Source organism: Cyprinodon tularosa, unplaced genomic scaffold, assembly GCF_016077235.1.
Source record: "Cyprinodon tularosa strain WSP-4 unplaced genomic scaffold, ASM1607723v1 ctg1482, whole genome shotgun sequence".
Taxonomy (NCBI): domain Eukaryota; kingdom Metazoa; phylum Chordata; class Actinopteri; order Cyprinodontiformes; family Cyprinodontidae; genus Cyprinodon; species Cyprinodon tularosa.
The window spans coordinates 1,760-27,509 of record NW_024038312.1 but is presented as its reverse complement, the minus strand read 5'-3'; the positions used below and the strand labels follow the sequence as shown (position 1 = coordinate 27,509).

The window sequence follows — 25,750 nt, the reverse complement described above, 5'->3', positions numbered from 1 at the left end:
CCTTCTTCTCTCCATAATAAACACTATGAGAATGACCCAGTGAGACCTCCTGCTGCTCCACCTGTAGTCAAGGTGGGTGGGCTATGCGCAGCAAAAAAATAAAAAATGCATTTTATGCCCATTTGGTTTGACAAAATGGCCGTTTGGGAATCTTTCAGAGCACCGACATTTCACCTCTGGTTTCTAAAGTTGCTCCTTTTCTGCTGATAGGTTGGGAGCACATGTGTTCACCTGCCTGCAAACACATTCAGAGTGAGTTTACGTTGATGACTTAGTCTGAAGGGCTTCATGTTTTCATAGAGCTTTTCTCATGAAATATGCAAAAAAGGAGGAACATTTCAACATGACCAGCAGCCTGCTATGCTGAAAAAACACTGAACGATCCTTGATTATACGCAGAGGCGAATTTAGGAAACTTGAGGCCCTAGGCAAAGACAGGCAAGGGGCCCTCTGAGAAGACAACACATAAAACAGACCCATTCTACAGATAGAGAAATGTTAATAGAATAGACATCCATTATCTGTTCTAGGTGTTGTCCCTCTCTTCCTCTCTATTTATCAGTGTTCTGATGGCATTTTAGCCAAAGGATTTTGATCAAAAACATAATTAATGTGCACAAATAAGGAATAGTTGTATTAACCATACATGGAAACAAAGTTTTATGGGGCCCCCAGGAACTTGGGGGTCCATGGAGTAATGTAACTAAAGTAATCCCTCCCTGGGATTATTAGAGTATTCCTGCTTCCTGGTTGATGGGACAGGTGTTGTGAATGAAACGGTGCCCAGCTTGAAAGAGCTCCTGTGTGTCGCTGAATGTGAGCATTGATGACTGAAAGACATCTTCTGCCTCCATTTATCTGTTTACTGCAGTCTGTTGAATTCATGTTAATGTGGATTTAAAGACATTTTAATTAGTGGAAAAACTGCAGGGAGGGAATATATCAAAATAAAGTCTTATCAACCAAAACTTTTGCGACCCCCATGCAGTACCTCTGTGGACCCCTAGGGGGTCATGGACCCCTCTGTTAAAGACCTCTGGATAAAACTGTTTTAATTTAGCAGTAAGAGGAAAATTTATTAAAATCAAAATCCTTCTGCTTTCTTCCTGACCTTTGCAGACTTAATTTGGATTTTAATTTACGCTGGTGAAGATTATCATACATTCCATAAGAGTTATTAAACAATCCACTGGACTTTGTTTCCAAGTTTGTAGACGTTTCGCTTCCCATCCAGGAAGCTTTTTCAATTCGATATGTCAGAAAAAGTGTTGAGTTTGAGACTTTATAGAGTTGATCAAAAACAAAACCATGTTGTCTAAGCCAAAACAAGCTTTTGTTTTTGGTCCACTGTATAAAGCCTCAAATTCAACACTTTTTCTGACATTTTTCTTTCTGTTTGAATCTTTTTTGTATTAGTAGCTGTAGTGGGAAAAAAGTATTCAACTATTCACCCCAGTTAAATAAACAGAGATCGATGGATTTCACTCAGTCTGCGCTTTATTCTGATCTTTGCAAAGAGAGAACAGTTCATCATACGGCCGGTTTGCTTGGTAATCAGCCCTGTTCTGATCCCTTACTAATAACGAGGAAAAAGCCGTGAACGTTGTCTCAAAACACACATTACACACACTTAAGTTAAACTATAACAATTCTTGGGAAAGAATTTGGTTTGTCATGGAATAAATACTCCTTGTATGTAAAACACTTTTTCACTCAGACATTTATGGCTTTGCATGTGAAACAGACTGAGTAAAAACATTTTTCACTGGATAAATAGCACAACTAAATATATGAAACAAGAGAAATCTAACTTATAACAAACATCACAATTATTTTATATGATCATCGTTAGGATCTCAGGCACTTTTTCAGTTTTTTTTTTAATTGGTTGATATGTTTAGGCCTGTCAGGAGCTCCTCAATCCTTTCCCGTAATTCTGGGTATTTGCTTCTTTTTAAGATCTTCTTCAGTTAAGCGATGCTCAACCGTCGATAAATGGATTCTTCTGGAATCTTTACTGCCATCATGAGGTATTCAGCAGACCTGAATGTTTCATTCTTATCGAAGTATAAATGGCTTGCATAATATTTGTAAAGCATCTGTTTTTCTACCGGATCCAGATCTTCTCTCTCCAGAAGCTCTCTGTAAATCTGCTCAGCTTTCTCTATGTCTACCTTTCTATAGACGTCAGCTAGAGATATTTTTTCTTTCAGGGAACATTCAGGGTAAGCATCAATCACTTCTTTCCACAGACTGATTGCTTTGTTGATAATTCTGGGATCAGGATTGCCTTCCTGTGAAAAGATCTTCTTAGTGTAGCATTTTGCAGCAGACCTCTTTACAAAACGTGAATCAGGATGTCTCATCAATGCCTCATCGGCTATTTCAACGGCTTCGTCTACAGATAAGTACTTTCTATACAGCTTGATTAGCAGGTTGATCCCACAGTAGTTGTGCATCGGCTTTTCTAGAATCTTTCCAGCTAAATATTTTGCTTCATCCCGAATTTGTTTTTCCTTTGCACCTTGTGCATTCAGATAAAGAGCAGCGACATATAAGTTGTCTGGGTCTCGTTCTGTGGCAGATTTCACTTTTTCCAAAACTTCAGGCGTCATTTTCTTCATTGCAGCTTTGAAGGAATCTGCTGATAATATTGCCCAGCTGCTCTGCCATTCCACGTTGTTTGGCTCCATCCTCACGGCTTTCTGGAAGAGCTCTGCAGCCTGCAGCTTCTCCTCTTTGTCAAACTTCATCAGGGTCCAGGCCTTCTCAGCACAGACCTGTGGGTGGAGCTCTTCCTCAGGTGGTGCTGGGTATTCACTCATCAGAGCTTCAACCTTTGACAGGTAATCCTGGCTCTTCTCATCTTCACCCATAAGATGGTGCAGCCAAGCCAGATTCCCAAAGTTCACCATCAACCAAGGACCTTCAGAGCTTTTAAAATGCTGGAAGGTCTCAGTGGCTCGAATGAAGAACTTCAGAGCCTCTTCAGAGGAGCCCAGCTTCTGATGGATAAACCCCTGCAGGTTGTAGACGTGACCCAGCCAGACGTTTCCCTTATCCGTGGCGATGTCCTCCAGTGCATCCCTGAGATAGTTCAGTTTGAACTTGGAAGGTTCCAGATTCCAGGTGAAGTGGCATTGCAAGGCCTTCAGTTTGGACTCCAAGGCGTCTGTAGAACTGATGAGAAAATCAGATAAAGAAGAAAAAAGATTGATCACATCTGGGATTTTAATTTGCTTCTTTGAAATAAATTATGTGATATATTCTTAAAAAGGAGATAATAACTTAAAAAAAGAGTCAAGACTTTATGATGAGAACATAAAGTAAGATCCAACAAAGGTGGGAAAATAATTACAGCTCAGAATTTATCTGGATTAAAATATTTAAGCCAATTAAAACACATCATTCAAAGGAAAAAATTAAGAAACAAATAAAAATGTTTAGTATAGTATAAATGTATAGATATCTATCTATATATATATAGATATATATATATATATATATATATATATATATATATATATATATATATATATATATATATATATATATATATATATATATATCTTTATATATACATATATATACATCTATAGATATATAGATATATATATATATCTATATATATACATACATATATATATATATGTATATATATATATATATACATATATAGATATATATATCTATAGATATATATATATATATGTATATATATATATATGGATATATATATATATGGATATATATAGATATATATATATCCATATATATATCTATATATATATGGATATATATATATGGATATATATAGATATATATATATCCATATATATATATCTATATATATATATAGATATATAACCCCATGTTCTATATGGTAGAACATGGGGTTAATTTCCAATATTATGCTGATGATACCCAGCTATATCTGTCTATAATCCAGATGAAGGTAACCCGTTACATAGATTACAGGCATGTCTGAAGACATAAAAACCTGGATGAGCTGGAGATAGACACCAGCACCCCTCGCGACCCCGCTTGGGATTAAGCGTGTAAGAAAATGGCTGGATGTTCTAAATTTTGGGACAATATCGTCTGATAAAGAGTACATTTATATACATGTTTAGGTCGGAGTAAACCTGTATACATATTATTATCAATGATTAAAAATCTGTGCATATAAAATCAGCAAAAAGATCGACTCACATCATTCTCCAGCTTTTTGAGGTCTCTGATGAGTGAAGCTTCCTCAGGTTCTGCTCTCTTATATCCTCTGAGGCGCAGCACCATAAAAATGTTTTATCACAGTTCTTCGTGTTAATGACTTTCAGCTGAAAGTACAAACTAGTTTCTCATTAAATAGAAACTAACAGAATTGTGACTAAGAGACTGATTCCCACCAAAATAAGGACAGAAAGCAATAGTTTCTGATTAGATATGTGCGTGTATTTATAGTTTTATGCTTTTATAAGCAGGTGAAAGAAAATAACTTTCATGGTAACACATGACTTTTATTGCTGAGCTCTACCAGGAAACAGTGAACTTCTGCAACTCGAAAGATAAAATGAAACAGTTTCTATTTCTGCTTGATGGAAAAACAGATTCTTACTGATAGGAACGGTTTCATTTCTCACATTGGATAAATAATGTGAGTATTTGTCTTTTAACTAGAGTTCAAACAAAAACCTTTAACTTATCAGTCTCAGTCACATTCCAGAGATTTATATGCTTACATCTCCATGACCCTTCAGATATTTCAGGGCTACAAAAACCTGTTTGACCAAACCTGAAATCTAGATAAGGTCAAAGTTCAAAAACCACGAGCCATTAGCAAATCAGTTTTATTACTGTTGTGAATAGCTGTATATTTAATTCCCAGCCAGCTGGCAATTCATATTTTCTGATACTTTAAGATGTTTATTGTCCTCTCCAGTAGGGGTGGTAAAAATTATTATTTCGGCTGTTATATACTATTTATGACACACAGCCCTACTAACTGTGTGTTAGAACAATAAATAAAAAAAGAGTGATTCGAGCTCTAATAGTGGTCAAACAGTTAATTCTGCACATACATGGAATAAATTCACCACAACTTCTGTTCAAAATATAAGAGTTTATTAACAAAAATCATTCAGCTCCAAGTCAAAAATATTTCTGTTTAAAACTCTTAAGTAAAACTAGTGAAACTCAATTAAACTAAAATTCTATGTACAAAGAGGAAGGGGAAACTTAAAAAAGTTTAAGATGGATTTTGTGTTTGAAAACCAAAGTTTATCTGGAAGAATTTGGGATCAAATTAGCTTTTCACTTATTTAGAGAAATTGGAGAGTTTTCAGACCAATTGATGATGCAAATCCATTAGGATTTTATCCAAAATAAAAACAAAGTAGTCAAATCTCACAGAAAAATCTTTTTACACTTTAGTGAATCAGGTTTGATGGAGCACATTCAATTCAATTCAATTTAAATTCAATTCCATTTATTTCTATAGCGCAAATTCACAACACATGTAATCTCAAGGCGCTTTACAGTTCAACCAGATCACAGTCAAATCAGCGCTCCATCATTAACAGTGCTTGGCTGCAGCGACCTCATACAGCTTTGTTTTCAGAACGCTACAAATCAGGCATCGATCCTGCATCTACGACATCAAATGCCTGCTGGAGCTACAGTCACAAAACGCTTTAGATACAGCCACTCTTGACCGCTTAAAAAGCTGTGGAGGCCTACGGACGGATGCAAACAAGGCAGCGGGTGGGCTGAGCGGGCCAGGAAGTGGGTGCTAGACGGCGTGAGCGTGGCTGCAGAGGGGGTCTAATGGCAAAGCTAAGATCGAATCCCCTCAGAACACTGATACCCTCAAACCTGCTTTCTTATTTCCGCTCACTGGATAACAAAATGGATAATCTCTAATGTTTGCAATGTGTCTCTGTTGCAGCACACCTGATTCAAATAATTGCATGACCTCCTTAGCAGCCTAAAAGTGCTGCAGAAGCCTGTTAATCATTCATTTATATAAATCAGGTGGCAGCCAGGAGAAATCATTGGCTGCAGTTTTACCTGCAGGTTGTGATTTCTTTACAATGTTTTGGGAGAGTTTGTCTGTCTGTGTGTGTAAAGGATAATTTGAAAAGTTATGTACAGATTTGAATGAAATCTGAGGTGTCCCTCATGCAAAATAACAATCCATTAAAGGTTGGGGATGATCCACATCATAATCTGGATACAGAAATTTTTAGAGATTCTCTAACTTTGTGAGATATTTGGCGGAACAAGCAGTTCCCCAATAAACCAGAGGGTGGCAGCAGTGACTATTGACAGCCTCAAGCCTGGTTTATGCTCAGAAACCAGGTCGTCTGTATGTCGCAGTTATCGCTAATATGTGCCCCCACAACCCCCCACCTTCCGCAGACACTCTGACGCACCTCTCCAAAATTGTAGGTGACTGCAGACAGCGCCGCAGACAAGAGGCCTCTGATTGGTCAATTCTACATCCGCTCTTCACTATGCACATTTCCTGTTTGGTACCTAACGGCAGAAACTCTGGCTGTAGCGCCGTCCACCTCGGACACTATGCCAGGCGGCGTACAGGAGGCTAGTTTGTAGCTCTGTGCGACGGTCTGTTGGTTTGCACCCGAAGCCAAAACACGCAGCGCCACGGCCGGTCTTTGGGGAACACTCACGGGTGAACCGTGCATCGTCCAGCGTTGGATGACGGGTTGTAGACGGCGAACAAGCTCGTCAAACCGACCCATGGATGCCCTCAATCCTAGCTAGTTTGTGATTTTCTTTCTTGCGTTGTGGCGTGGAATAACATAGCGAAGACCACCCTTAAAAATTGGGCATAAATAAAAAATATCTGCGACACGCTGCTGCGGGATGATAACCAGCCATTTTATTCAAGACAAAAACAAAAGAAAAGGGAATTTTGTTGGTTTGTTAGCAGGATCAACTGAAAACTTATGAACAGATTTTATGGAACAATTCTTTGAATTTGCCAATGATCCAGATAATGTGCGAGTTTTAGCTATAGGTGACAATTTTCCGCTTGGCAGAGAGGTCTGTGCTCTAAGATTGCTTCTCCAGGGTTCCTACAGCATAAGGCAAGTTAAATTCAAGACTTTTTAATGCCACTTGAAATAAAAATTTAAGACCAGATTCACAAGAAACAAGAAAAACCTGCTTGCTACAACTTAACCCAAAGGTTTATTTTAACATAAACCACTGCACTAATGTTTCAAATGTTGAAAAGCTTTCCATACCGGAAGAAAGCTAAAAACACACAAATGACAGATATATTTGAACAATTATTTAACTAAATTCACAAACTTTGTTTTAGCAGGGAACAAAACAAATCAGTTTTAAAGCCCCAACATAACCAGTGCTAAGTCTTTTTTGCAGCTATTTTTCTTTGTATGGTTTTCTTAGTATGTTTGATTTGGTGATAAGTGGAGGCGTTGCAGAGACAAGGGTGGAACTAAACTGAGAAATACCGGCTGTTTCTCTCTAACTCCATTTTGACGCTTTGTGTTTCGTGCTTCGCATGTGCGACTCCACTGCCTTAATTCCCATCGTTCTGAGCTTGAATGACTTCTTGCACTAAATCCACTGAGCCTCATGTATGTTCCCTGGTTTTAGCCATGGAGAAAACTCTTGGCTGGAGACAATTTTGGTTACATTTACACTTGCTCATATTTTCCAGACAAAAAGTTAATGGAGCATCTCCCAAATGTCCCGGCCGCAACAACGCTTTATTGGTTCCGCTATCGGGACGGAACCAATAATGGCGAGCCGTTATTTAAAAAAAAAAAAAAAAGTTTTCAATTTTAATGTTTTATTTAATTACAAAAATAAATCGTAATAAAAATAATCCTATTTATGATGTTTTAAAAATTAAGACCTACGAAAGACTGATTTAAGACATTTTAATACCAATTAAGGCCTTAGTTTTATTTTGAAGAGTTCAATGCCTTTTAAGACTTTTTAAGGACCTGTGGGAACCCTGTTTTTTATTATTCACTGATTCTGCGTTTCAGGCTGATTTTTCTAGGCTGTTCAGAATACTCCAGATCTCTTCACACATTTGAGGGTTTCTGCTTCTTTTCAAGGTCTTCTCCAGCTCTTTGATGCTCGTCTGTCGATGATTGGATTCTACTGGAATCTCTGCGGCCTTAATGTGGTACTCAATAGACCTGGGACTATCCTTTCTATTGAAGAATAAATATTTAGCATAATAGTTGTAAAGCATCTGTTTCTCAGCTAAATGTAGATCTTCTCTATTCAGCATTTCTTCATAAATCTGGTCGGCTTTCTTCATGTCAACCTTTGCATATAAATCAGCCAGAGTCGTTTGAACTCTAAGCTTTGATTCCTCAAAGAGAACGATCCTTTCCTCCCAGAGACTGATGGCTCGACTGATTGTTTCTCTTGGAGTATTGTGTTTGCAGTCTGCAGACAAAATCTTTTTCATGTAGCAGATAGCTGCACTTCTCTTTAAAACACGTGAGTCAGGATGTCTCTTCAGGGCCTTCTCAGCTAACTCAACAGCTTCATCTTTAGATATATAATGTCTGTAAAGGCGCAGTAACGGTCTCATTCCACTGTAAAAGCTTGGAGACCTCATTAGTACTCTTTCAGCCAATGCTTGAGCTTCCTTTTGAATTCGTTCTCCTTTTGCAGCTCTTGCCTCCAAATAAAGAGCAGCAACATATAGGTTTTCTGGATCTCGTTCTGTGGCGGATCTCAGGCTCTTCAGGACATCAGGAGTAATTTCGCTCATGTTGCCCTTGAAGGTGTCTGCTGATAGCATCACAGAGCTGCTCTGCCATTCTATGTTATTTGGCTGCATTTTTATGGCTCTCTGGAAGAACTCTGCAGCTTTCTCCTTGTCAAACCTCATCAGGGTCCAGGCCTTCTCAGCACAGACCTCTGGGTGGAGCTCTTCCTCAGGTGGTGCTGGGTATTCACTCATCAGAGCTTCAACCTTTGACAGGTAATCCTGACTCTTCTCGTCTTCGCCCATATGATGGTGCAGCCAAGCCAGATTCCCATAGTTCACTATCAACCAGGGACCTTCATCAGAGCCTTTAAGACACTGGAAGGTCTCAGTGGCTCGGCTGAAGGACTTCAGGGCCTCTTCAGAGGAGCCCAGCTTGCACTGGATGAACCCCTGCAGGTTGTAAATGTGACCCAGCCAGATGTTTCCCTCATCTGTGCCGAAGTCCTCCACAACCCTCCCTATACGAGAAAATGTGTGACTTCCAGGATCGAGGTTCCAGGTGAAGTGGCACTCCAGTTTGTTCTCCAGACTCTGAGCAGAACTGAGGAGACAATAAACATGATAGCAATTAACCTGCAGCTGCAGAAATGTCAAATATTGTGGGGAACAGTAAAAGAAAGTTCAACAGATGTAGTAAAAACGTTGGTTTCATTTGTTAGAATAATTGTATATAAATGTATCTGTGTAGTGTTATCTATGTGCATGTGTTTATAGCCATCTTTTCTGAAGTATACTTTGATTTGTAGATTTGCTTTTAGGGAGGTTGTGGTTGATCTACGAGCAGCACTCAACCTGCTGAACTTCGATGAACAGCTTCAACAGCTTAAACTTTGACTGAACCCTGAAATTTATAGGATGTTTACTGAGACTGCAAGTCTGAATTTCTCATGTTGTTTCTCATCTCCAGAGCAGTCTCAGCTGTTGTAACCAGCGACCCCTGATTTCCAATAAATAGCGAGGAGAACGCTGGGACTGCAGAGTGGGGTGGAGATTTGTAAACTCTGCAGTCTCTTCCTGCTTTCCTCGCGAGTATGAATTGAATTTGGTAATTACTGCATTTCCAGCATCTGAAGCTCTGATCCTATGAGAAGCTATTTCCTGCTCCAGGTTTTTAGTTGCAGGTTTTTATGATTAGGAGAATTTCTGTACAATTCTCAGATGTTCTGATATTTGAAATCAGGGATCGGATAAAATCCTGCTTTGGCGATCTTTCAGAATCAAAACAAAGCTAGATCCTGACAGAAATTTTTTTCCAGAGATTAAAAAGAAAATCCTCATCAACTCTAGAATCGTGTTGAAAGCAAAATAATTAAGTCCCGTTAACTCTATCATTTCACAAGAGTTTTCTGTGTATTTCATCTGATAAACCAACTCAGAGTGGAACAAAGCTGTAGAAGAAGGTTTTTCCTATTTTAGTTAAAACCAGGAGAAACAGCAAACAGGTGAAAAAAGGAGCTCTGGCTCCTTCTGAACTGATCTTTAAAAGGTTTTTGTGTCTTACAAGACATCCAAATGTATTTTCACCCAGACCATCTTTATATAATGTCCAAAATGATTTATGGGCTCAAAGGTGTTTTCAGGACCATCAAATATTCTCATGAACACATATAAATACCAACTGTTAATTGATTTATCAAAGCAGGTCCAGTTGTTTCATCTATATTTAGTGTCTTTGAAAGGCAGATGTAAGGAGCAGACAAAGACAACATTTCCTATATAATACATTTTTTCTTTTTCGTACTTTTGTTGCAGTATTTTTTAAGCATTTTTTTTTTTTATTGACTGTCGGCTTTAGCTTCTTTTTTCAAGGGTTGCAGCATTTTTTAATGGCAGTATTTTCTATTGCATATGTTTTTTCAGCTGGTTTGGAGTTTGCATCATACGTTTTACGCTTCCTTAAGCTGTTTGCTGCGTTTTTTCACCTGGCTGCTGACACAGTTTTTACTGTTTTTACTTTGTTTATAGCACTCTGATATTCTGATGTTACATGTGGTGTACATTATATTTATTATTGACTTTTAAATCTTTTTTTAATATTTCTTACCTTTTCCTCAGATAGAGCTTTATCTTTCTTTTAGAGACACTGAAATTCTGGCAGTATCGCACATTATTTGTTTATATCAGTGGAGCAATTGCACTTGCTATTATTGGAGTTCAACCAAAACACATCCACTGATTGCAAATGCTGTTTTTTTTTTCTACCAACTTTATTTAGTGCTCATTTTGGTCAACTCAAGACCTTTATGTAGTGGGAACTAAAAATACCGAAAACCTAATCATGCCGTCCCTGTGGTGGAAGCATCGTCCTGTGGGGGTGCTATTCCTATGCAAGAAAAGAGAAGCTCTTCAGAGTTGATGAGAGAGGACAGACAGACGGACGGACGGATATAGCGAACAGTTGAAGCTTTATATTCTAGATGGATTTCGTGGATATTTGAAGGGACCAGCATCCAACTCACCTCAGACAACAATGTTAGGTGGAAAAAGGAAAAGAAAAAAAAAAAGTGAAAGAAAGCAAACTTGTTTACTCCATATGGGTGTTACAAGAATGAACAGAAGAGTGAGTGCTGCCGTTCTGTGGTTTGGCTACAGGTGGCAGTATAGAGACGTCTCTTTTATTGAATGAACAACATGAAAATAATAAATGCAAAAGCTTTAAAAATTGCACCAAATTCATCCTGTTTTATTTAACTAATTTAAATGGATTAACTCTCAATAGTCTCTATAAATTTAGATGAGTTTTTAGAAGTTGAGGATGTTTGGTTTTATTAAGTAATACACAAAATATGTGTATTTCTTAATAAAGCCCTCGTTTTTATGTTTGTTTTCTTTTATATAAAAATATTTCAGTGGACCTCAGTAGTTTTCAAAGTCTTGCTATAGACTTGCATGCACGTTCTGTGCATTAATATTGCTGAATCAACAGGTGGATCAATATGTGCTGCAGAGTTTAACCTTTGCCCCCTGTAAGGATAAATGATCAAATCAAGGCTACTTTAATAAACCCTAGGAAACATTCAATCAGAACCAGAGTTCTCAGTTATGACCTTGTGACAAACTGTAATAACTTGTCCAAACAATTCCACCTTTAGCAAAATGATTTATAAAGCCTATTTGAAATGATATTTGTTGGGGTGTTTCTCTACTAAGTAAATGTATGAAATGCATACGCAGAAGTTACGTCTCGTTCTCCATGCCGACCACAATTTGCTGCTGCTCACTTGTTGTGGAGGGCCTCATAAACCACTCACACTCTTAACTAATTGCTTTCAGAAAGGGCTTAATATAGCCGACCCCCTGCAGGTTCTTGCAAATGAATGAAGAAGTGGGTAGGGCGAGGCAGTAGCCTTTACAGTATGAGGCCTCCTACTGTGCTTGCTATAAAAGCATGAGATCCCCGCCTCTCACTCTCTTCCTGTGGACCTTGCCCAGGCTGCATTATCAGATATCTGACTGGCTTTCCCTGCAGGCTGGAGAATTTCACTCTTCCGAATGTGAAAAGTTAAGCAGACCTAAAAGATACTTGCTGAACCAGTTCGCTTTGAACAGACTGTCTGCAAAATTCTTTCTTCAAGTTTGCAGTATTTCAGCCAAAGGTCAAAGAGACTGATGAACCCTCAATCAACCAAGCATCCCAGCAAGCAGAGATGGGAAGTAAAGAAGTACAAATACTTAGTTACTGTACTCAAGTAGATTTTTCTGATATTTTTACTTTACTACTTATTTTTATGGCGACTTTTTACTTCTACTCCTTACATTTTTACACAAATATCTGTACTTTCTACTCCTTACATTTTAAAAAATTGTCTTGTTACTTTAGTTTTGAATCATTTCAATGGAGTTACCGTTATTATTTTTCACGTCATCAATACCAAATTCAATCTAATTGGATGGGAATCTACGTTGCATTTGACGCACCACTACAAGATGAATCGACAGATTCGGCGGTATTCATTGGCGGCAAATCATTGCAGCTTGGTGGCGGTGGCGTTAGCATAGTAGCATGGACGACGAGATGATTGAAAATGAACACAACGGAGATCTAGTCCTATTGGCAGACATCCATTTAAAATGTAGGCAACGGCATGAAAAAAGTGGTTTCTACTTTTACTTTTATACTTTATGTAAATTTACAAGCCTGTACTTTGTTACTTTTACTTGAGTAAAGAAGTTTAATCAGTACTTCCACTTTTACCAGAGTATTTTTTAACACAAGTATCTGTACTTTTACTCAAGTACGGAAAGTGAGTACTTTTGCCATCTCTGCCAGCAAGGCAATGAAATCCCCAGCTTCCCTAAGCATCACTTTAGACTCATCATCATTCAACAATGGCAGCGGTTTGGAAAAATGCAGCATGTCAGCTAAACATTTTTGGAGTTTTCATGATTAATGTTATACTGTGTTCCAAAATTGTGCCAGCAAATCTAATAGCAACCACATGCTGCTGACTTAATGGTAGCTAACCAGAGGCTAACCCCTCTTTCACTGAGCTTCCTACCCGCGTTTATTCTGCCCTGAAACCAACACGTAACGTTAAGATCAATTATCTAAATAGATGTAGATTTTTTCCTTATTTATTTTTTTTTTAATGAAACATTATTTACCAGATAATGCTTTATTTACCTCTAAATTAGATTCAAAGCTAATCTGACTATTGGTAAAACTAAGTAAAAATGTAACTCTCAAACACAAATCCATCATTGCATCATTTTATTAATATTATTTTTTTTATTTGCGTTGTAGCAACTATGTTCTTCTATGTGAACATAGTTGCTACTTGGTTTAGTTCAGTTTCACTAGTTAAGAGTTTTTCACTAAAATATGTTTGATCTAGAGATTAAATATTTTTTATAATAAATGTTTATATTTTGAATGGAGGTTTTTGTAAAACTAATCCGTTTATGTGTACAGTTAACTTTCACCTTTTGCCCTAACCCAGCTAGTTAGGTGTGTGTTAACAGGACAACATACACTATGACAGTAAAAAGTTGATCACATATTGAATAATATAAAGTCCGATCAGTAAGTACGTAACGATCCATCGTTGTGACCGGTGTCGGTTCAGTCAGAATGACGAGCAGATGGATGTTATTAAAGGAGCTCTAAATAGAAACTGCTCCAGTTTTAGTTTAACGTTGACTCTGTAAACAGATCACTGTTAAAGCTTGACTAACTTAATACCGGTGTATGTAAAATCAGCAAAAAGAATGACTCACCTCATCTTCCAGCTGTTTGCCGTCTCTAGTAAATAAAACCTTCTCAGGTTCTGCTCTTATTTCTTCTCTCATCCTAAAGGTGCGGCACCATATAGATAAATAATCCCTGTCCTGGCGTTTATTATCTCAAGCTGAAGGCTCTCATTTCCTATTAAATAGAAACTCATGGCAACATTTTGATTACATGGAGGTCAAACCTTCACTGAGATGGACTCTGGCCATAAATAGACTGTATGAAGGTTATAAGGTTAGGTTTATTAAGGGTTCTGATCAGATATGCACGTCTGTTTGTTGTTTTATACCTTTGTGGGTGTGGAAAGTAAATGTCATACATCGATAACTGAGCTTCACCTAGCAATGGTGAACTCCTGCAGCTCACTAATCAGCTGCCTGTATTTTTGCTTCATAAAAAAAGGGGGTAATTTTGGAGATTTCTAGTGGCATGGTTTATTGAAGATCAATTTATTTTTATTTCATTGTTTTCTGTTACTGATCTTGTGTGTGTGCATGGTAGCAAGTCAACCAAAGGGACATTCCAATGCTTGACCTATGATGACATGAGAAGGTATACTAACTTCATTTGGTAATGCTGTGGTCTGGTGGAGAATTCACAATACTGCAATATTAAAAATAATAATAATAATGCATTTTTGCGCCATGTCTTTTCTTCAACATTGTTTACATTTGATACCACATTTGATAGACGGAGCAGGAGGTCCAGGCCTCCAGGTCTGGGTTTTGCCATCTACTGAATGCTGCTCTCTATCTAAAAAGAAGAAGCCTTATCAGATGGTGAATTCTGTAAAACTGCAGGACATTTTAAGTGTAAATTTGATGGACCCATCTAGCATCATCGTTTAGAAGAAGGGGTTTGAGCTTCATAATATGTTTGGAAGTAAACCCTTTAAGTTTTTGCAAATACTTCGTGTCCAAATATTTGTTGGCCTCAGCCTTCTGGGAATTGTAGCAGTCATCTTTGCAGCAGACAATCTGAAGAGCAGAACTTAAACTATTGAATATTTTCCACCCAGTTATGTTTTCTATACCCTACTAACTTCTCCTTCAGTCTTGTTGTAGAGTGAGTTTTTGTCTTTATCTGTCATTGCATGAAATGAAGGCAGCAGAGAGTTCTAGTTGAAACTCAATCAGCAGTTTACAACCCTCATTTTACAGTACGACAATCTGCCTGAAACCTTTGCTTTATTTTGGAAAAAATATATTTTTATTTAACCCATTTAAGTAGAATTTATAGGTTAATTACAGTATAAAAGTCAAGATAGTACATTATAAACAAGCAAAAACTGACAGAACAGACTGTTTCTCTTAGAACTTGTTGACAAATGCTTATGTAGGCCAAATCAATTTATATGCTCATAAAAGTAGCTGTATTTTAATTTTTTTTTTATTTAACCTTTATTTAACCAGGAAATCCTTTGAGATTGAAATCTCTTTTTCGAGGGAGACCTGGCCAAGACGGCACACCAGTTAAAATACAAACAGAAATACAACATAGACAAGATGACATGATGAATCAAATATTTTGCAAGATTTTTCTATTTACGAAATGACAGATTGTATTTAGTATTGTACATATCCAGCATCTGTTTTCATCTTTTGACCATAAATAAAATTTTTTTTTATCTTTTCCAGAGAACCTATTTTTCTACCCTTTTTTTTTTTTTTATACACATCTACTTTTTTTTTTATTTCCCTAACTTTTCTCAATACAAACAAGCACAAAATAACATTTTTAGATAAAGGCATTACTCTGTTGAGTCATTCTAACGGAGACCTACTAGTGTAACATGGAAATAAGAGTTACACAAGGGAAGGTAACAGGGAGAATGTTCCGGTAGAGAAAGACTTGGAAAGATGACCGTATCTGGGGAAGGAAGTGCAGTTACCACAGATCAATGCAGATGTGGAGTTGCTCATCAGAATGAATGCATACTCTGCAATGGAGCTGTGGAAGATAATCCACAGTCAAAATGACGGGCCTTATGCCATAAAGACAACCCTTGGCTGGTTAGTGAATGGCCCTCTGAAGAAAGAGAATGAAGACAAACCACCAAGTCACTTCAGTCATGGTGCTTCAGTCAACAGAGTGTCAGTCAGTAGTGTGGAAAACATGCTGTTGCAGCAGTACAATCATGACTTTCCGGAACAAGCCTGCGAAGAGAAGTCAGAAATGTTGCAAGAAGACATTAAATTCATACAGCGTGTGACGCAAACAACCAAGAAAATCGATGGACACTACTGCATTGGTATGCCTCTTAAAAACAAAGATATTGTGATGCCGAACAACAAGAGTGTTGTTGAGCATCGAGCATTGAGCCTGAAAAGGAAACTTGCTAGAAACTCCAGCTTTCATGACGATTACACAGCGTTCGTGTCAGACCTGCTGAGCAAAGGCAACGCTGTAGAAGTCCCTGCCAATGAGTGCAACCACAACGATGGCCAAGTATGGTATATTCGCCATCATGGCGTGATCCATCTGCAGAAGGGTAAGTTGCGGGTCGTCTTTGATTGCACCTCTTCTTTCCAAGGGAAGCCGTTGAATTAGGAGTTGTTACAGGGGCCGGACCTCACGAACAGTCTGGTTGGAGTCCTGACAAGATTTCGCCTTGATCACATTGCACTCATCTCAGACATAGAGGCAATGTATCACTAGGTGAGAGTCTCTGACGAAGATTCTGATCTTTTGCGATTCCTCTGATGGACAGAGGGAGATCTGAACCAGCCTCTGCGTGAGTATAAGATGGTTGTGCACCTGTTCTGGGCCAAGTCCAGCCCAAGCTTTGCTAACTACGCTTTGCGCCGGACTGCAGAGGATGGGAAAGATAGGTCATCACCTTAGGCAGTAACCACAATTCTCCAGCACTTCTATGTAGATTACTGTCTTGTCTCAGTGTCTGATGAGAAGAAGGCTATTACCTTGACCAAAGACCTCATTGCACTCTGCAAAAGTGGAGGATTCCATTTGGCTAAATGGTATAGCAACAGCCGTGAAGTATTGTCATCACCCCCCGAACATGAGCGTGCGAAGGAGATCAAGAATCTAGATCTGGACAGGGATGAGCAACCCATGGAGAGGGCGCTTCGAGTGGACTGGTGCATAGAATCCGATTCTTTCAAGCTGCATTCTTGTGAAGAATATGCCTGTCACCAGAAGGGGTATCCTTTCAGTTGTAAACTCAATTTACAACCCCCTTGGCTTCCTGTCACCATTCATCCTTTTGGCTAAGATCATTGTGCAAAATCTCTGTCGATTGAAACTTACCTGGAATGATGACATTCCTGAAGAAATTGTGAACAGATGGTTTACCTGGCTGACTGACTTGAGCCGGTTCGCCAGTTTCTCTGTCAAGAGGTGCATCCAACCGGAGGGATTTGGTTCAGTAGTGTCAGCGCAGCTACACCATTTTTCTGACACTAGCGAGAAGGGCTATGGAGTCGTCAGCTACATTCACATTAAGAACAGCCATGGACAAGTCCATTGCTCATTTGTGCTAGGAAAATCTAGTATGATGCAGCTCAAGCCAGTTACTGTCCCACGTCTTGAGCTGACTGCAGCTACCATCGTGGTGAAAATGGACAAGCTCATGAAGCAAGAATTTCGGATGGACCTCAAGGAGTCCATGCTATGGACAGATAGCACCACTGTCCTCCGATATATTGACAATGATTGTGCTTGTTTCAAAACCTTCATAGCGAATAGTGTCGACAATCAGGGAGTACACAAGGCCAGCACAGTGGAGATACATCTGTACATCTTCTAATCCAGCTGACCACGCATCACAAGGAATGAATGCAGAGCATTTTATGGAGTGTCAGAGTTGGATTGAAGGACCTGACTTCCTTGCTAAGGACGAGCCTCACTGTCCAGTCCTCTCAGAGTTCCCAAGAGAGATAAGCGATGACGATGCCGAGGTGAAGCGCAAGATCACTGTGAACCTCATCAACCTCAAGAACAGACCCACTCATCAAGCTGATTTATCATTATTCTAACTGGCACAGTCTAAGGAAGGCCGTCGCCTGCCTGTTGAAGCTGAAGGAGTTGCTTAGAAATCTGTGTGAACAAAGGAAAATCTTTGAGTCTCAAACCCAGTCTCAAGATAGTCAAATTGTGAAACCCAAGATTGTTGAAAACCATATTCAGAAGTGGAAATCTGGTCTGAAAGAAACCCATCAGGCCGTCAAGGACATCAGGAGATCGGAAACTGCCATCATTCAGTTCAGCTAAAGACAAACCTTTCATGAAGAGCTTTGTGCACTGCAGAAGGGTGATAAGGTCAAGAGAAGTAGTTTCATCGTGAAATTGGATCCGTTCCTCCAATATGGTGTCCCCCAGGGTGGTGGAAGACTGCACCAGGCAGCCTTGCCGGAACACACAAGGCATCTGGCTATTCTAGCCAAGAATAATCATGTCACAACTCTGATCATCAGGGAGGCTAATGAGGAGACCGGGCATGGAGGGAGGAACCACAAACTCGCTAGACTGAGAGAAAGAGTCTGGATATGCAAAGGGAATGCAGCAGTGAGAAGTGTGCTTTCAAAGTGCATGAAATGCCGAAAGAGTCAAACCGCAGTTGGTGAACAGAAAATGGCAAATCTACCACCAGATCGTCTTCAGCCAGATCACCCATCTTTCACCAACGTCGGCGTAGATTATTTCGGCCCCTTTGAAGCCAAGCGTGGACGAGCGTGAGTCAAGGGCTATGGAGTCTTGTTTACTTGCCTTACAATCCGAGCCGTCCACATCGAAATCGCACACTCACTGGACACAGAATCATGTATAAATGCAGTGAGATGTTTCATTGCTAGACAAGGACAAGTGAAGGTTATGAGATCCGATAACGGTACAAACCTTGTGGTTACAGAACACGAGCTCTGCAAGGCTTTGAAGGAATGGAATCAGTACTAGATTTCCGAAGCTCTGCTGCAAAGAGTTACCTGGATTTTCAACCTGCCAGCTGGGTCGCACCATAGCAGAATCTGGGAGCGCCAAATAAGAACAGTGCGCAAGGTACTCAGCAGTGTCCTGAAGCTCCAGTGTCTTAACGACGAATTTCTGCACACTGTGATGTGCGAAGTGGAAGCAGTGATAAACAGCAGACCCCTTACCAAGTACCAAGGAAAGGCCAGCACTCCCTCCTGGCACGTTTCACAAAGAAGATCTGTACTGCAAACGAAGATGGAGGCAGGTGCAGTATATCTCCGACATCTTCTGGTAGCGTTGGTCTAGAGAATACTTGCCCTTCCTAAAAGAACAGCAGAAGTGGCTGGAGAAAAAGAGGAACTTGAAAGAGGGGGACATCGTACTCATTGTGGATAAAAGGGCTTCAAGAGGGTCTTGGTTGATGTGAAAGGTGGAGAAGACATCCCTGATACCCAGGGATTCGTTCCTCGGGTCTTCGTGAAAACAAGACCAACACCCTTGAGAAGCCCACTGACAAGTTGTGTCTCTTGTTAGAGACAGAAAAATCTCATGGACAATAAAAGACATTTCATCCAGTTAATTGTCTGTTAACTACTGGATCTTAAGTTAGTTCATGTTTAGACTTTCAGTACATTTGAGTATAGAAAATGACTCTTCAGTTTATTTCGTTTAGTGTAATTTTCATCCCCATGATGAGCAATTAGGGGCCGGAAATGTTGGTGACATTTTCTATTTAGTAATTTACTTTCATATTTAGTTATTATTTTTGGATATGTTTAGGATTTGCATATTATAGAATATTTGCGATTGCATTATAACTACGTTACTGCTTTACTATTTTAATAATTTCCTTTAGTTTCAATCTGCATTTGTTATGTAATGATTTGTATGTTTGTAATGATTAGAATTATCTTGAATGGATAGCTGATAGGAATTGACGCTGAGCGATGATGTTGCCACTACACTACTGAACAACTAGGCCACATGGCAACAACTAACGTCTTATTAAAATGTGTTATTTCTCTCGGTTATGGAACTTCATTATATCTCTGAAACAGTGGTGTCCAGATTGAGTTCTAAGGACTGCTATCTGCCATGATGAATTTAAAACAGCAACAGTGGATTACAGAGCTAAGCTGAGCTAGTTTCTTGGTTGCAGCGGCACTGGACACACAGTTGTAGCAACTGAAACACTCGTTTTATCAGGCGCCAAACCAACTGGGCCAGAATACGTACCTACATTATTTCTTAATCTAAGTTCTCCAACAAGCACAGGAGGATAAATTTATGGCCAGATTTGAACACACTCAGGCTCTAAAAAGCAAAACAGATTAATGCTGACGGAGGAACAACGGGAAAGACTGGAGAAGACAGAAGGTGAACGCCATTAAACTATTTATTCTAGAGCTTTAGTTTGAATATATCAGAGAAAACACGGAAAAAGGTTGTTTGCAATTCAAATGAAACCAAATAAAGAAGCAAATATTTTAAATCCATGAGGTTTTTATTGCTGCTCATTCATCAATTTAGAAGTGATTACAACAATTTAAAAAATGTACAGCAGAATATAATACATTAAATCAGCTGCATAAAATAGATCGTTAATTTCAATCATAGCAGGTAAATAGAACATCTAAAGAATCAAGATCAAAACTATTAGCTAGTTCAAAGGAAAATTATACTTTCAAAAACCTTTAAAAAGCAGAAACTTAACACTTCTAGAGGAGTGTCAGATTTATTTAATACATTATTAAGACAAAGGCTTTTTACCAATTTAAAGCAGGTTCAAACCGATCAGCAAAAATAACAGCAACATCATCAATCTTGTTTTATCTTTTTAAACAAACATGTTTCATCATTGTAGGACTTCAATTTACCTGAACTACAGACTCCAGCCTCTAAACTGAGGTCTTTGATGTCCCGTAGTTTAACCCCATAATCCCGAGCTACTTTGCAACATTAATTAGCTTGTAGCTGACTAACTCTGAGACTGACTTACACTTATAAATGTCTCTAATCTTCATCTGAGACTCCTCTATAGATGATCTACTTCCTAATATCCATTGACCATAGCTCTAACACTGTGCCAGAAAACGTTGGAGTTTTGGTGGGCCTGGTTTCAACAACACATGCAGCAGGGCTGATTGATGCATTGCTAATGAAACCCAATAAGACACTGAATTTGTAAAAACTGATAATTTGCAGCTGATTTTTAAAAAGAAAAAATCCTCCAAAAACATCAGAAAAACTGAGCAAAGCACATCACATCTGTCTAACAGTTGTTTTTGTTTCCATCTGAACAAATGTCTGTTTCTGGAATATATCCAACCAATAGTTTAGCATTCAGCTTAAAGTTCTTAGTCCCAATAAATAAATAAATTGTGAGGTTTATTTTCTGAAGAAATTCATTCAGAAAAAGTTGTGCCACATCATGCCAAAATGGCACATTAGGTGTCCGTCTGGATTTATTTCAATTTAAATATCTATAACTTCTCAATTGCTTGTTGTATGGTCAGCAAACTTGCTTCATCTGTAACCAAGATGTTGTAGTCGGACCTTATTATGTTTATTCCCTTCATTGCAGAAAAAGTAAGAAATGCGAATCTAATCATTTTCTTATTGGTTTAGGCAATTATCTTTTTCTGGCAATTAAAATCTAATTTACTCCAAAAAATTTACTTTTAAATGTTTACATCCATATATTCGCCCTGAATATTTAACAGGTTTGCAATATTATCTGTTCTGGTTTCTATGTAAACAGAGCTGTTCATTAATGGCTTTCTCAAAACTTTGCTTGAAAAAGACCATTAACCAGTGAGTTTCTCGTGTAATGATGTGAGGAAGTTTCTAGATGGACATTTTATCAGCAGTCAAACATGGAAAACGCCTCTACTCTAAAATATAAATCATTCCACATCATGCATGAATAAATGTCATATGAATACTCAAATTACCTTCTCATTTAAACCCTTTGTCACAAATTATTTAGGAGAAAAGCTTCTCACGTGAGTGAACTCTGATGTGATTATTAAGAGCATACTTAGAGAGGAAGCTTTTTCCACAGGACTGACACTCAAAAGATTTCGGACCTGTGTGAACTCTCATGTGTCTAGTCAAACTACACTTTACAGTAAAATTCTTGCTACAAATGGTACAAGAAAAAGGTTTCTCACCTTTGTGAACTCTTATGTGAGAAGTCAAAACACTCTTTCGATTAAAGTTCTTGTCACAAATGGTACAAGAAAAAGGTTTCTCACCTGTGTGAATTCTGATGTGTTTTTTAAGATCAAACTTAAAGAAGAAGGTTTTTCCACAGGATGGACATTCAAAAGGTTTCTCATCTGTGTGAAATCTCATGTGTTTAGTCAAACTACCCTTTTCAGTAAAATTCTTGCTACAAATGGTACAAGAAAAAGGTTTCTCACCTGTGTGAACTCTTATGTGAGAAGTCAAAACACTCTTTTCATTAAAGTTCTTGTTACAAATGGTACAAGAAAAAGGTTTCTCACCTGTGTGAATTCTGATGTGTTTTTTAAGATCAAACTTAAAGAAGAAGCTTTTTCCACAGGACGGACATTCAAAAGGTTTCTCACCTGTGTGAACTCTCATGTGTTTAGTCAAACTACCCTTTTCAGTAAAATTCTTGTTACAAATGGTACAATAAAAAGGCTTCTCACCTGTGTGAATTCTAATGTGTTTAGTCAAACCATTCTTAAAAGAATAATTCTTGTTACAAATGGTACAGGAAAAGGGCTTTTCACCTGTGTGAATTCTAATGTGTTCATTAATATAAGATTTCCTTGTGAACTTTTTTCCACAGGAAAAACATTCATAAGTCATCCGACCTGTGTGAGTGTGAACCTTTAAATATTCGTCTTTCAGAAAGTTTTCTTCCCCTGTCAAACCTGGGAAATGTTTCTCTCCTGTATCTTCAGTCTCTTGCTTCAGAACAAGCTGCTCTTCATGCTCACTTATGGGGAGCTCCATGGTTTCCTCTTTTGTCCAGGGATGTTCTGACTCTATCTGCTCTTCTTTTATCTGCAAAGGTTTCTCTTGGTCCAAACTGGAATTCACCTCCTGACCACAGAGCTGCTGTTCAGAGAAATCCTCCTCTTTTCCAACATAATCCTGCAGGTGGTCTGTAAAGACAAACACGGCAGAAATACTTTCTATTGTAGGTTAAAGAAAGGACACTTCACTTTAGTCATCATTGTGTTGATCTAACTACATATAAACAGACTGGAACTACAGTGGGGGAAATATGTCTTTGACTCCTTGCTGATTTTGCAGGTTTGCCCACTTACAAAGAATGCAACGATCTATAATTTCCATCTGATGAGGAAAAACAAGTATTTGACCCCCTGGACAAACAGCATATTAATATTTTGTAGAAAAGCCATTATTGGCCAGGACAGATGTCAAACAGTTTTTATGGTTGGTGACAAGGTTTGTGCACTTTTCAGCAGGGATGTTGGCCCACTCCTCCCTGCAGACAGCCTCCAAATCATTCAGGTTCAGAGGTAGTCGGTTGGCAACTCGAATTTTAAGGTCCCTCCAAAGATTTTCAATTGGATTCAGGTCTGGAGACTGGCTAGGGCACTCCAGAACCTTGATGTGCTTCTTCTTCAGCCACTCTTTTGTTGCCATGGCGATGTGCTTAGGGTCGTTGTGGTGCTGAAACACCCATCCTCCACCCATCTTGAGCTCTCTCACTGAGGGAAGGAGATGTTGGTCCATCCTCCCCTCAATACCATGGAGTTGTCCCGTCCCCTTGGCTGAAAAGCCCCCCCAAAGCATGATGTTGCCACCACCATGCTTGACGGTGGGGATGGTGTTCTTTGGGTTGTACTCGGTGTTCTTTGCCCTCCAAACACGACGAGTTGAGGCCAAAAATTTCTATTTTGGTCTCATCTGACCAAATCACCTTCTTCCAGGCCTCTTCTGAGTCGTCCAGGTGGTGAATGGTCAACTTCATGCGGGCCTGTACATGTTTCTTCTTGAGCAGGGGGACCTTGCGTGCTCTGCAGGATTTCAATCCATGACGGCGTAGTGTGTTACCAACCGTTTCTTTTGTAACTGTGGTCCCAGCTGCATTCAGTTGATTCATCAGTTCCCCTCTTGTGGTTTCGGGATGATTCCTCACCGTTGGCATGATCAGGGACACCCCACGAGGTGAGATCTTGTGTGGAGGCCCAGACCGAGGGAGGTTGGCGGTGGTGTGGTGCTTCTTCCATTTCCTGATAACTGCACCGACAGTTGATCTTTTCTCTCCAAGTTGCTTCCCGATTCTCTTGTAGCCCATCCCAGCCTTGTGCAGATCAACAGTCTTGTCCCTGATGTCCGTAGAATGCTATTTGGTCTTGCCCATGGTGGTGATGTTGGATGCTGGTTGTTTGGAGTTGACAGGTGTCTTTTATACAGGTAACGAGGTGAGGCAGGTGTATTTGATGTAGATAATTGGTTGGGATTGGGGCTGTGTCTTAAAGAAAGACTAAGTGGCTTGTAGGAGCCAGAATACTTGCTGTTTGGTAGGGGGGTCAAATACTTGTTTTTCCTCATCAGATGGTGGGCCAAAAGAAAAGGGGGGTGCACTCCAGAAAGCCAGATCTCTGTCTCATTCTGGTCTGATCCAACTATTTATCTATTATTCTGCTTAGCTGACCTCAGTGCAGAGCTAGACTGTAAACCTTCTCTGACTCCAACTCCTTATACACACTAAGTAGATGTAAAGAGACGAAATGCACCTCTTCTTAAGACACAGTATGGGTAATGCAGAACATCTAAAAAAAAAAACAGGTTGAAGTTAACATAGATGACATTTTTCCATCACATTATTCTGCAGAAGAAAACACAAGTTCAATCTTTTCCGTTCCCAGTTTCTTTCTACTTCGATCTGAAGCGTAAAAATTAATCCACTATACATTCCTGTGACAAACTTTTAGTTATTCTCATGACAAAGATTCATGCAGCTCAAGCTCCTCCTATTTGATGACTCAGTCTGTGGTGGAGCAACTGAGCATCAATGTGATGCACCTTAAGTCTAAAGCATCAGATATCATACAGGATGAAATTAATGAAGCCAGTTGTTCCTTTTGAACAATTGGAAATGCAGACGTCAATGACGACAACATGTCAACCAGAGGCGGAAGGCTGAAGCAAAACAAAAATATCTGCTTTTAGCTGGAATACCCTCTATTTCTTTTAGATATGAGCAAAATGACACGTTTTTGCCGTTGAGGTTGGAAAAGATGTTTGTGTGATCATCTCAACCAAATTTGGTAAGAATTTGATTTATCAGTTAACGCCGTAAAACAAATCAAGAATCTGACAGGTCACAGCTGCTACTGCGGCTGTGATTGGCTAAAACTGGCTCAACATAGGAGGTGGGTACCCAATCAGCTCAAAGAACTGTACTGAATGTCCCTCCCTCACCTGTGTGAATTCTGATATGTTTATTTAAACTAGATTTCTGAGTGAAGCGTTTTCCACATGTCAAACCTGGGAAAGGTTTCTCTCCTGTATCTTCAGTCTCCTGCTTCAGAACAAGCTGCTCTTCATGCTCACTTATGGGGAGCTCCATGGTTTCCTCTTCTTTCCAGGGATGTTCTGGTTCTATCTGCTCTTCTTTTATCTGCAGAGGTTCTGGTTCCTCTTGGTCCAAACTGGAAATCCTCTCCTGTCCACAGAGCTGCTGGTCAGAAAAAACCTCCTCTTTTCCAACATAATCCTGAAGTTGGTCTGTAAAGACAAACACAGCAGAAAGACTTTCTATTGGTGATTTTAAAAAAAGGACACCTCATATAAAAGCA

At 39.1% G+C, this 25,750-nt stretch overlaps 2 protein-coding genes across 2 annotated transcripts; both read right to left on the bottom strand.

Moving 5' to 3' along the window:
- Positions 1-1,488: 1,488 nt before the first annotated feature.
- Positions 1,489-4,432, bottom strand: LOC119779493 (interferon-induced protein with tetratricopeptide repeats 1-like). The gene is made up of 2 exons (XM_038279147.1): positions 4,213-4,432; positions 1,489-3,180 (listed from the first exon to the last, which is right to left on the bottom strand). The coding sequence occupies exons 1-2, from the start codon at positions 4,215-4,217 to the stop codon at positions 1,971-1,973; spliced, it is 1,215 nt and encodes a 404-aa protein (XP_038135075.1). The 5' UTR covers positions 4,218-4,432; the 3' UTR covers positions 1,489-1,970.
- A 3,580-nt stretch (positions 4,433-8,012) lies between these two features.
- Positions 8,013-14,121, bottom strand: LOC119779494 (interferon-induced protein with tetratricopeptide repeats 1-like). Its single transcript, XM_038279148.1, has 2 exons — positions 14,003-14,121; positions 8,013-9,326 (listed from the first exon to the last, which is right to left on the bottom strand). The coding sequence occupies exons 1-2, from the start codon at positions 14,005-14,007 to the stop codon at positions 8,039-8,041; spliced, it is 1,293 nt and encodes a 430-aa protein (XP_038135076.1). The 5' UTR covers positions 14,008-14,121; the 3' UTR covers positions 8,013-8,038.
- Positions 14,122-25,750: the final 11,629 nt, after the last annotated feature.